The sequence below is a fragment of the Sciurus carolinensis genome, chromosome 1 (assembly GCF_902686445.1).
Source record: "Sciurus carolinensis chromosome 1, mSciCar1.2, whole genome shotgun sequence".
NCBI lineage: Eukaryota > Metazoa > Chordata > Mammalia > Rodentia > Sciuridae > Sciurus > Sciurus carolinensis.
Genome location: NC_062213.1, coordinates 198,267,967 through 198,281,063, shown reverse-complemented (window position 1 = coordinate 198,281,063; position 13,097 = coordinate 198,267,967). Strand labels below are relative to the sequence as shown.

The window sequence follows — 13,097 nt, the reverse complement described above, 5'->3', positions numbered from 1 at the left end:
CCCGCTGCAGATCTCATCACCTCCTACTAAACCACCTTTTGTAGGATAGAGCACCAGTTTCTATCCCATGACTCAGCTGCTCCGGCTAGTGCAGAAGATATGTACAAATCTGTTGTTGATATTGTGACTGTGAAACAGATTTCTCTTCCCGGAAATAGTGCTTTAGTGCGCCTGGTTTTGGTTTGTTACAGGCAACAGAACATTGAGGAAAACATGACGATAGCTATGGAAGAGGCTCCGGAAAGCTTTGGCCAAGTAGTGATGCTCTATATTAACTGCAAAGTGAATGGACATCCTGTGAAAGCCTTTGTCGACTCAGGTGATGTCTCCATCTTTCGTATCTCGGTGCCCCCACGTCCTGATCTGACCTGGGAGAAGGGACACTCTAGTGTTTACCCAGACATCCGTAGTCCTTTGGACTGCTAATTAACAAGCTTGAGGGTTATTTCCCTTGCCAGTCTTTTTGTTGGTAGTGGTTTTATTTATTTCTTAAATTGCTTCTTAACCAGTTTTCTATTTTGTAATGTCTCCTTTGTCTTCCTGCCTCCTCTTTCTTAGCATCCCAAATTTTCTCTGGCACTTTTATAAGAAATTGGGAGTAATAGATTTAGGATGAGGAGCTGCAAGGAGGAGCTATGTAGGGTATAGGTCAAAAATATTTCAACCTGGATATGTGCCAGCACTAGGCCAGGAGCTGTGAGGATTACCAGGCCAAATGGGACACGGTTACTGTCCTCGCGGAACTTAGCAGCCAGGCGGGAGGGGGAGCTTGCCACTTCAGGCTGCAGGTAGTTTATGTGGTAACTGGCGCCTCTTCTCTCAGTGGTGGCTCTGCTTTTCAATATGAGCCCACTGTGACTGCCCAGGGGCTGTGACCGAGGGCCTGGGGGTATTGGTTCCCGTGTTTGACTCTAGCTGTAGGACAGGGTGTGTCCTGGAACAGAGAAACCCCTGCTCAGATGAGCATCCTCCTTGTTCACCACAGACCCTGAGCACATACTTTGCTCTAGCTGTTGTCATGAGTTTGTGTCATGAGATACAAACATTGCTGGGAAAAGGTTTGTTTTGTTTTTGTTTTTTTGGTACTAGGGATTGAACCCTGGAGTACTTAACCACTGAGCCACATCCCCAGCCCTTTTTCAAAGTTTGTTTAGAGACAGGGTCCTGTTGAATTGCTTAGTCTTGCTAAGTTGCTGACTTTGAACTTGAAATCCTCCTCCCTCAGCTTCCCAAGCCACTGGGATTACAGACCTAAGTAAATCTAATGCTTCAGTTTTAGAGATGAAGCGCCTTGTGCAGAGTGCTCAGTGATGAGACTTACTAACTGGAATTTGGAGGGCTCCGGTGTGAGTGCGAGAGACAAACGTGGGAACCTGTTCTGCCACTCAGCCCGTGCTCTGCCAAGCACCATACCAGCTGTTCCATGAATACCATCGTAGTCCATTTTCTTTCATCTTCAGACCATCCCAAGAGTTGAGTTGTGTTCCTGATTTTCAGAAAGGAAACTGGGAGAGGTGAAGGCATGCAGAGTTTTGCGTGGTAGAGTGTGATTCATGCCCAGGTCTGCTCATTGCCAGAACTCTTCACCACTGTGCCAAGCCAGCTGAGTGTTGGGTGGGCATAAAGATCACATTCTCATCTGACTGGAGTGTGCAGAGCATATTCCCCAAGAGAGGATATTTAAGCTGAGTCTTGGGAAGAGGCAGGAGAGCAAGGAACAGGGCTCCTTCACCTTGGCATGCTTAGATTCATTTTATCAGTAACAATTGGAAGTAAGGTGAGGAGGGAAGGAGAAACAGGAGCGCCTTCTCAAAATCCCTTTTCCTTGACTATTTCTAGGTCTTGTTTGTTGAATATTTCCTTCCTCAGATGCCAAGAGCTTTCAGTGCTTGCAAGGTGTTGGATTCAATATGAGTGAGATGAACAGGATGTGCTGGAATTGAATGAGAGGCAGAGTTTCTTAGGGAAGGTGGGTCTTGAGCTGGACCTTGGAGGGGCCCAAAGGAGCAGGAGGCAAAGGGAGCACGTTCCTGCTCCTGACAGCCTGGGAGTAGCAACGCAGGGCTTGGACAGCAGCGCTGGGGTGTGCTTTGACAGTCCCACACAGAGCAAAAACCCTTGAGGACTGTTAAACTGGTGGAGAAGGAATGAGGGATTTGAAGGAGGTGATAGTTCAGGAAAGCAGAAGGCAGAGACAGATCTGGAGAATCTGTGCCCCTAAGGGTCATAACTGTTGCCTTGCTTGCACTACACATCCACAGAGTGGGTCCAGAGAGGTTGTCCACTTGCTAGAGGAGAGGGTGTGAGCTGGTTAATAGCCGTGGTTAGAAAGGGGAAGTCAGAAATAAAACTTATTTATAGATTTGGGACAATTTGAGAGCAGAGGTATCATGGGAGGAATCAACAGTGAGTTCTGCCCAGGTTTTAGGATTGCAAGGAAATGATTTCATTGCAAAGAGAAAGAAATCCAAAGTAAAAATTATTTGAGGAGAAAAAAGTTTTATACCTTTTGGCTCTGAGATAGAAATGTCCAACACGTAGGAATGTGGAACTGGAAGATGTTAGGACTGTCGGTGAAAATTAGGAAAGTTCTGTCCTTTATGTGACTTCAGCTGAATACCTGTACGTGTGGAAGAAGATACCCTAAATGGCCTCGGCTTTTAATGGGAAGAAGGCCTGATTATTGGCCCAAAGTGTGAGGAGTTCACTTCTAATTTCTTGGGATACTATAGTTTTGGGGGTTAGTGTTTTGTTGTTGTGGTTTGGTTTGGTTTGGTTTGGTTTGGTTTGGTTGTGGTAGTAGAGATCAAACCTAGGACCTTGCATGCTAGGCAGGCACTGTATCCCTGAACTGTATCCTCAACTTTAGGATGTGTTTTTTAATTGATGAGCTTTAGTGTGCCAACATTTGAAGTAAAAATAATGTGACAAAATGCTTAGAAATACTACATGAAGCAGGCATGCTGGTGCACACTGTAATCCCAGAAACTTGCAAGGCTGATACAGGAGGATCTCAAGTGCAAGGCCAGCTTCAACAATTTAGCAAGACCCTGTCTCAAAATAAAAAATTAAAAGGGCTGTAGATGTGGCTCAGTGTTTGAGTGCCCCTGGGTTCAATCCCCAGTGCCACCAGAATAAAAAGAGAGACTCCATGAAAACTGTTCTCAGTGTTGTTTATCATTGCTGTCTGTAGGCATAGTAGTCATAGTTTGAACTTTTAGGAGGTCCTTTCCAGGTAATTTTAGCTTTCTCTTGATAAAGTTTTGTTTGTTTTTAAAGTATTTTTATTGTTGATGGACCTTTATTTCATTTATTTATTTACATGCAGTGCTGAAATTCGAACCCAGTGTTTCACACGTACTAGTAGGCAAACACTCTACCACTGAGCCACAACCCCAGCCCTCTATTGATAAAGTTTTAAAATATCATTTAATTACTTATTGCCACTAACTACTCATTGTGCCAAAGTCGCGCTTCCACACCGCGTGTTTCAGATTCCACTGTGGAACTGAATTTAACAGGCAGGGCACCTGCTAGATGGAGGGATATTACAGAGACAAGAGCCTTGGCATATGCTTGTTTTCTGCCCCCCCCGCCCCTGCCCGCCCCTATTTTTTAACTGGTGCACTACAGTCCGACCTAATAGTGGGATTCAGTGTTACACGCTTGTGCATACACGTGCTGTGACAGTATAATTGGGTCAGTATTGTTCTCCAGTGCTTCCCCTTCTCCTCCTCCCTCTCTCCCTCTGGTTCCTTTCCTCTACTGGTCTGTCTTTGATTTTCATAAGATTGTTTCTTTTCCTTTTTCCTTTCTAGCTTCCATATATGAGAAAAACATGACCCTTGACTTTCTGACTTGGGCTTATTTTGCCTAAATTCATGCTTTCAAATCTTATTCATTTTTCCTGCAAATGACCTAATTCTTCTTCTGCCTTGTTCATAATGCTGTATTGTGAGTCTTGCCACAACGTGGATTTTGTTTTTATTATTTGACGTTGTTCTCTCCTTCCAGGTGCCCAGATGACCATAATGAGCCAGGCTTGTGCAGAGAGGTGTAATATAATGAGACTGGTGGACCGCCGGTGGGCAGGGATTGCCAAAGGAGTGGGCACCCAGAAGATTATTGGAAGGGTACATCTAGGTGAGCGAAAGCTGCCTGGGAGTTTGTCTTTTGTAGATGTGGAATGGTGGATTTTAAAGTTTTGGACGGATTGTCTTTCTTGTGGGTACATTGGGTTCAGCAAGCTTTAATTCCTCTAAATCCTGTGTTCTACCAAGATATACATGTACATGTTTTCCTTGGTTTCAAAAAGAAAACTGGTCTACACACTCGTGTTTCCTGCTTTCATGCTCCTCAGAGGTATTTCCCCCTTTACTTTGGCTGATTTCTCTCTTTTTTACTTTTTCTTTTTTTCTTTTTGGAGACAGGGTCTCAACAAGTTGCTGAACCTGGTCTTGAGCTTGAGATCCTCCTGCCTCAGCTTCCCAAGTAGCTGTGCCAGACATGTGCCACCATGTGGCACCATGCACAACCACTTCCGTCTTTCCTTTCTTTTTTGTACTGGGGATGGAGCTCAGAGATGCTGAACCTCAGAGCCCCACTGCAGTCCTTCCTTCACAGTTTGGAGACGTCGTCGGTGTGGTTGAAGGGAGCTGGATGCTCTTGGTACATCTTTCTTTTTGCAGCTTGTAGACCTTCTCTTGACCTGAGTCTTTTGATATGCTTGCGTATGGCTGTCCATCTCCTGTACTGGGTACTTGATGAACTTTTTAATCTGGAAACTTGAGTCCTTCAGTTCTGGGGACATTCCAGGCCATGTGAAGGGTTGCTTGGGTGGGCAGCCACGGGACTTGTGATCTTAACTGAAGGGAGGTCTGAAAGTGAATCAGAAAGTCAGTGTGGCTTTCTCTCACCCTCCTGGTTTTCAGTCAGGTGTTTAGTTTTGACTCTCCTCTGTGCCTGCCTCGGCCAAGAGAGTCTGTTTGGCCTCTTCAGGAGATACACCCGAGTCAGCTAGTAGAATGAAAGGTCCCAGCCTGGCAGAGTACAGGAGGGACCCCAAGAGCTGACTGTAGCTGTCCATACTTGGTCCATCTTCTCCTTCTGCCACCTCTACTCCTGTTAGCAGAGCTGCCTTTGACGGTTCCTAAACCTTATCGATCTGATATATAAACTGGGTCACTTTTCTTCACTGTCATCTGCTTTCCAGTTTCAAAGTTGTTTTGGTTTATGAGGTGCTGGGGACTGAGCTGAGCTAGGGGGCTTGTACATGCTGGTACTCTTTTTCCAGCCCTATCTTCCTCCCCTCTGCTCCTGGAAAAGGTGGTTATATAACGCATACAGTTTTATGCTTAACTTTTTTGGGTAGGGAGGGTGGTACCAGGGATTGAATCCAGGGGAGCCTAACCATTAAGCCTCATCCCCAGCTCTTTTTGTTTTATTTTGAGACAGGGTCTCACTAAGTTGCTGAGGCTGGCTTTGAACTTGCCATCCTCCTGCCTCAGCCTCCCAAGTTGCTGAGAACACAAGTGTGTGCCATCACATCCAGCTATGCTCAGCTTTAAGAAAAAGTAACCTAACGTTTTGCCAGTGTCACTGTAAATTTCATGGGCATCATTCAAATAAGTGCATAGCTTTCCATTATGGGCTAAATGATCAGTTTTTAGGATATACCCCTGCCCCAATATTTTGTCAGTATGACATGACAGTAGACTTTCATGCACATTTTGAGTTTTTTTTTTTTTTTTCCTTAGTCTAAATTCCTGTAAGTGAAACTACCAAGTCAGAAGTTATGAGTGTGGGCTGGGGATGTAGCTCAGTTGGTAGATTGCAAGCACAAGGGCCTGGGTTCAATCCCCAGCTCCGCAAAAAAAAAAAAAAAAGTTATGAATGTGAAGTGGGGCATGTTGGTGCATGCCTGTAATCCCAGCGACTCAGGAGGCTGAGGATAGTGAGTTCAAAGCCAGCCTCAGCAACTTAGTGGGGCCGTACGCAACTTAGCAAGACCTTGTCTCTAAAAACCAAAAAGTGATGGAGTTGTGGCTAAGTGCCCCTGGGTTCAATCCCTGGTACCAAAAAAAAAAGTTATGAATGCCTTAAGGCTCTTTATATCACTAACTTGTACTAGTTTAGTTCACCTGACACTGATCATACATTCATCTTAATGTCCTATACTACTAAATGTGACTCATTTTCTCCCTTAAATTTTTTGAGGTGGCGGGGGGGGAGCCAGAGGGGGATGGTTTCTTATTGTTGTTACTTTTCTTTTTTTCTTTTTATTTTTTACAGACTGCATTTTGATTCATTGTACACAAATGGAGTACATCATTTCATTTCCATGGTTGTACATGATGTAGATTCATACCATTCGTGTAATCATACATGTACATAGGGTAATGATGTCTGTCTCATTCCACTTTTTTTACACTCACACACCCCCATTTCCCTCTACATAATCTAAAGTTCCTCCATTCTTCTCTCACCACCCCCATCCCCATTACCAGGGAAAACACTCAGCCTTCGGTTTTTTGGGATTGGCTTATTTCACTGAGCATGTTATTCTCCAATTCCATCCATTTATCTGCAAATGCCATAATATTATTATTCTTTAGGTCTGAATAATATTCCACTGAGTATTTATATCATAGTTTCTTTATCCATTCCTCTGTTGAAGGGCATCTAGGTTGGTTCCAGAATCTAGCTATTGTGAATTGAGCTGCTATGAACATTGATGTTCCTGCATTACTATAGTATGCTAATTTTTAAGTCCTTTGGGTATAAACCCAGGAGTAGGATACCTGGGTCAAAAAGGTGGGTCCATTCCAAGTTTTCTGAGGATTTTCCATATTGCTTTCCAGAGTGGCTGTGCCAATTTGCAACTCCACCAGCAATGTAAAAGTATTGTGCCTTTTTCCCCACATCAACACCAACATCTATTATTGTTTTTGTTCTTGATAATAGCCATTCTAATTAGAGTAAGATGAAATCTTAGGGTTGTTTTAATTTGCATTTCTTTAATTACTAGAGATGTTGAACACTTTTTCATATATTTATTAATCGCCTATATGTCTTCTGTGAAGTGTCTGTCCAGTTCTTTGGCCCATTTATTGATTGGGTTCTTTGTATTTTTGGTGTAAAGTTTTATAAGTTCTTTATAAATTTTGGAGAGAAGTGCTCTATCTGAAATGCATGTGGAAAAGATTTTCTCCCTCTCTGTAGGTTCTCTTTTCACGTTATTGGTTGTATCCTTTGCTGAGAAAAAGCTTTTTAGTTTGAGTCCGTCCCATTTATTGAGTCTTGCTTTGATTTCTTGTGCCTTGGGAGTCTGGAGAAGGAAGTTGGGTCCTAAGCCAACATGATGAAGATTCAGGCCTACTTTGTCTTCTATTTGGTGCAGGGTCTGTGGTCTAATTCCTAAGTCCTTAATCCATTTTGGGTTGAGTTTTGTGCAGGGAGGGAGAGAGAGAGAGGTTTATTTTCATTTTACTGCATATGGATTTCCAGTTTTGCCAGCACCATTTGTTGAACAGGCTATCTTTTTTCTCCATTGTATGTTTTTGCCTCCTTTGTCTTATATGAGGTAACTGTATTTATGTGGGTTCGTCTCTGTGTCTTCTATTCTGTACCATTGGTCTGCCTGTCTTTTTTTTTTTTTTTTTTAAATATGGAACGCTTCACGAATTTTGCGTGTCATCCTTGCGCAGGGGCCATGCTAATCTTCTCTGTATCGTTCCAATTTTAGTATATGTGCTGCCGAAGCGAGCACGGTCTGCCTGTCTTTTTGGTGCCAATACCATGCTTTTTTTGTTACTATTGCTCTGTGGTATAGTTTAAGGTCTGGTATTATGATACCTCCTGCTTCACTTTTCCTGCTCAGGATTGTTTTGGCTATTCGAGGACTCTTATTCTTCCAGATGAAGTTTATGATTGCTTTCTCTATTTCTATGAGAAATGTCATTGAGATTTTAATTGGAATTGCATTGAATCTGTATAGCACCTTTGGTAGTATGGCCATTTTGACAATATTAATTCTGCCTATCCAAGAACATGGGATATCTTTCCATCTTCTAAGGTTTTCTTCAGTTTCTTTTTTAGTGTTCTGTAGTTTTCATAGTAGAGGTCTTTTACCTCTTTTGTTAGATTGATTCCCAAGGTTTGGTTTTGTTTTGTTTTGTTTTGTTTTGTTTTGAGGCTATTGTGAATAGAGTGGTTTTCCTAATTTCTCTTTCAGAGGATTCATCTCTTATGAATAGAAATGCATTAGATTTATGCATATTGATTTTATATCCTGCTACTTTGCTGAATTCATTTATTCTAGAAGTTTTCTAGTGGAGTTTTTTGGATCCTCTAAATATAGAATCCTGTCATTGGCAAATAGTGACAGCTTGCGTTCTTTTCCTATTCATATCACTTTAATTTCTTTGGTCTGTCTAATTGCTCTGGCTAGGGTTTCAAGGATGATGTTGAATAGAAGTGATGAAAGAGGGCATCCCTGGCTTGTTCCAGTTTTTATAGGGGTTACTTTTCTTTTATTACAAATGAGAGCTTGTCTACCTATTCATCTTTTCCTTTCTTCCTGTCTTTTGAACTATATCGGTCTGTGTGTTAGGGTCTTTATATTTCTTTATTGATTTGTGTAGCATAGAGCTTAAATGCTGTATTCTCACACTTTTAAGCACAGTAGACCTGAAGAGTTGGGTAGGAATGGTATAGACTGGTTGCTTTAGAGGCTGAATTCTCAGGTTTCATGGTTTTCAGTGAGATGATAATAGGAGATGCCAGACAGAGTGAATCCCAGAGACTCTGGGGACTGAGGCAGGAGGATCGCACATTCAAGGCCAGCCTCAGCAACTTAGCAAGACCCTGCCTCAAAAAAAAAAAAAAAAAAAGGCTGGGATATGACTCAGTGGGTAAAGCACCTCTACGTTCAACCCCTGGTAGGTACCCCAGGAGACAAAATAAGTACCAGTCCCTTGTGTCTTTGTGAATGAACAGGTTGACATGACAGACATGAAGAAAACCTTTATAACAATCTAAATAGAAGAGCTTTCCCATGGATTAGGACACAGTCTGTGTCATCTGCAGAGTCACAATAACACCATCAAAGTCCTAGGGTTTTTTTTTTTTTTTTATAAGATTGTATATGCTAATTTTAAATTTTGTGTGGGCCTGTTACTTAGCAAGAAAGGCAAGACACTCTAGAATAACTCTTTGTTCTAGATATCAAGTCAAAGGACTATCTAGGCGAAGTCCTTACAGAGCAGGGAAGGTTTTTCAGAAAATGCTGCTGGGCATCCATGTAGAAAACTGGATTGGAAATTGGACCCTGCTTCACACCACACACACGTCAGCCCAGGTGGAGTAAAGACATAGATGGGAAAGGCAGTCAAAGTTTGGGAAGAGAACAAAGGCTATCTTGGTAGGGCAGGAGTTCTTTAAAAGATAGGAAAGAAGTTATTTAATATGTTCAATCAGCCATGTTAAGATTACAAACTTCAGGACTGGGGTTGTGACTCAGCAGTAGAGTGCTTGCCTAGCACATTTGAGGCACTGGGTTCAATCCTCACATATAAAAATAAGTAAAGTATTTACAAAAAAAAAGATTAAGAACTTCAGCTGGGCACAGTGGCACACACATTTGATTCCAACAACTCCAGAGGTTGAGGCCAGCCATAGCAATTTAGCTAGACTGTGTTTCAAATTAAAAAATGAAAGTACTGGACGGTGTGGCTCAGTGGTAGAGCACCCCTGGATTCGGTCCCCAGTATGGAGGAGCATGGGATACTGTAAGTAAAATGAACAGCCTGAGGAAGAACTTCAGTAACATAACTAATCCAGGGCTGTGCTCAAGTATACAGATGTTTGTGTATCTGTGTTCTCCAACTTGGTAGGAAAGATGAGATAAAAATTTATGGCAGTAGGGGCTGGAGTTGTGGTTTAGAGGCAAAGCACTTGCCTAGCACATGTGAGGCACTGGGTTTGATCCTCAGGACCACATAAAAATAAGTATCATAAAGGTATTTATTTACAACTAAAAAAATATTTTTAAAAAATGTATGGTAGTAATTGAACAGGAAATCAACCCTCTTTCCACTTGAAGAGGAAATCCAAGTGGTTAATGATTATATGAAAATTTGCTTAACTTCATTATTAATACAGGAAATACAAATTCACTTGCCAGATTAGCAAAGATTTAAAGTCTAATATCAAACATTGGTGAGAATGTGGAGCAGCAGAAACTTCATTCTGTTGGAAACATTTTTGAAGATAATTCACCCCCACCTAGTGTGGTTGACACAACACCCCCAGAACCCAGGAGTTTTACTTCCAAAAATGTACCTTAGAGAGAGGCTCAGGTGGACAAGGGGACACACACACACGTGGTCCCATTGCTTTTGTCAGCAGAGACTGGGAGCCACCGGAGAAGCCCAGTAACCGCTGGATGAATGAGTAAGTGGTGACTGGTAGCTGCTGCAGTGCTCTAGGGGACTTAGTCAGAGAAAGGGAGTCGTGTGTGGATTGGAATGTATCTCAAACATTGGTGGGCTCCTACTTTCGGTTTTAAGTTTTTTGCAGTACTGTGACTTGAGCCCAGGGCCTTGCACATGCTGGGTGAACACTGTACCACTGAGCTGCACCCTTGACCATTTTATTTTATTTGAGACAAGGTCTCACCGAATTATTGAGACTGGCCTCAAACTTGGCAATCCTCCTGCCTTAGCCTCCCAAGTTGTGCCCTACACCTGACTTGGGTGTTTATTATGCTTTCTACTGTACATGAATTTTATACACTCTTCTCCTTACTGTTTGATAATAGCAAAGTAACTTTTTTTTCTTTTGATCTGAGGAATATCTTTTTGTTGTTTTCTGTTAGTACTGGGGATTGAATCCACAGATGCTTGATTGCTGATCCACATCCCTATCCCTTTTTATTTTTTATTTTGAGACTGGGTCTTGCTAAGTTGTTTGGGGTCTCACTAAGTTGCTGATGCTGACTTAGAACTTACAGTCCTCCTGCCTTGACCCTGAGTTGCTGGGATTACAGGTATGCACCACCACACCCAACTTCATAAATGACCCAGGTGATTTTCATAGTTAATTCAACTATTGAATTAACTGTTGCTGTGCCTTGGCTTTGACTGATTGCAGGAAGTGAGACACATAATGATCATTTCATTTCCAGAGTTCTCCTGGATCTATGAAGCAAACATCAGTAACCTGTTCTATTGTGCTTTAGCTCAGGTTCAGATCGAAGGAGATTTCCTGGCGTGTTCCTTCTCTATACTTGAGGAGCAGCCCATGGACATGCTTCTGGGACTGGACATGCTTAAACGGCATCAGGTAATGAAACTTGCTTGCATCTACTTCTTGTATGTTCTGTGGCTGTTGTCACATAGTTTCTGGTGGTTTTTATTTACGGAGAAACCAAGAAGCATGATTTTCATACTCAGTAATGTCCTTAGTTGATTGTGTTGTATCAAGGTTGAAGTGATGTGTCACTAGAAATTACTTGACTCTGTGAAATCTCTGGGAATCTTAAGTCTTTTTTTGTGTTCACATTATAATGTGCAGTTTGGTTTCCTAGTGGAGTTTTAAGATTCTGGCTGTTTCCTAACATATAGTATATGTCATACTATAAAGATCAAATTCTTAAGTGTATATGTACAGCTCAAAAATAAAGATATATTAAGGTGGGGGGAAACAATGGTCTTAGGTGCAAGGCACACTTAAAGCAAGTTTTATGTTTGGTTGTGTTTTCTTTGTATATAATATACATTTATTTTAACTTGTTGCAGTTTGAAGTAAAAAAATTTCCAAAATGTATGCTCAACGATAATCATTAAAATGTTTGCAGCTTTTTTTTTTTTTTTTTTTTTTTTTTGTGGTGCTGGGGATTGAACCCAGGGCCTTGTGCTTACAAGGCAAGCACTCTACCAACTGAGCTATCTCCCAGCCCTGTTTGCAGCTTTTTTTTTTTTTTTTTTAATATATATTAACTCACAGTCATATTTTTATTTCTGCCTAAAGCATAATAACGTAAGATATGTCACCCTGATTAAAGACGTAGTGTCCACTGGGTAATAAAACTTTCATAGTGGGCTTGTATATGTAGTCAGTAGTCAGTATTTTTATCTCTCCCCCCTACCCCGCCCCCAATGGGGATTGAACCACCCAGGGGCACTCTACCACTTCTACCACTGAGCTACATACCCAGCCTTTTTATTTGATTATTTTTTTAAGACAACCTAGGCCTTGAACTTGTGTTCCTCCTGCCTTAGCTTCCCAAGTTGCTGGGGTTATAGGCTGTACCTCATGTGTTATTTTTGAATGTTTAATTGTTTAATTCCAGCTGGGTGTGCAGCTAAGTGGTATGGTGTTCACCTAGTATGTGTGAGGCCCCAAGTTTGATATCATACATATCAAAGCTCCAGAAAACAATTTACATTGAATTAACATTACATATATATGTATACATAAAGCCTAATTCATTAACTTTTTACTATCTTTCCCTTATGTTAGTCATAGTACAAACTAAAACTCTTCAACTTTATAGATATATATATGTGTGTGCAGCTATCCTATTAAGTGGATATAAAAATAACAGAAATGGCCAGGCACTGTGGTGCATGCCTATAATCCCATTGACTCAGGAGGCTGAGATGGGAGGATCACAAGTTCAAGGTGAGCCTCGGCAACTTAGCAAGACCCTGTTTCAAAATTTGAAAGAACTGGGAGTGTGGCTCGGTGATAAAGCACCCCTGTATTGATCCCCAGGACATTAACTAAAACAGAGACAAGGATGGCATGTGTATTAGAAATATTTTATAAAGTGGACCTTGCACATCTATCACTTTTGAGACCATTGGTATAGAATGTAAGCTGTAATTTATATAATAAGTAAAAGAAGCAGTGTACAAAACTATGAATAGTATGGTCTCAATAAGAAAAAGTCATTTGTATGTTTCTAAAATGTGGGACTGCTAGTCGTGCCTGGCATCTTTCCAAATTTTGTACCATGAGCATGTGTTACATTTATAATCAGAAATGATCAGATACTGTTTTAAAGGCAAATAAATATAAAAGTGTATCCTGTA

General features: G+C 41.5%; 1 protein-coding gene and 1 non-coding gene across 3 annotated transcripts in view; one reads left to right on the top strand and one right to left on the bottom strand.

The window, feature by feature from the left end:
• Nucleotides 1-13,097, top strand: part of LOC124976925 (protein DDI1 homolog 2) — a 39,919-nt gene that overhangs the window by 16,993 nt on the left and 9,829 nt on the right. For both annotated transcript variants that reach the window (XM_047540007.1, XM_047540022.1), the window contains exons 5-7: nucleotides 192-319; nucleotides 4,015-4,143; nucleotides 11,240-11,343. In XM_047540007.1, the coding sequence (XP_047395963.1) occupies nucleotides 192-319; nucleotides 4,015-4,143; nucleotides 11,240-11,343 (361 nt within the window). The remainder of the gene's footprint in view (nucleotides 1-191; nucleotides 320-4,014; nucleotides 4,144-11,239; nucleotides 11,344-13,097) is intronic.
• On the bottom strand, nucleotides 7,661-7,768 carry LOC124969024 (U6 spliceosomal RNA). The gene has a single exon (XR_007105912.1). It is a non-coding gene; the product is annotated as a U6 spliceosomal RNA (small nuclear RNA).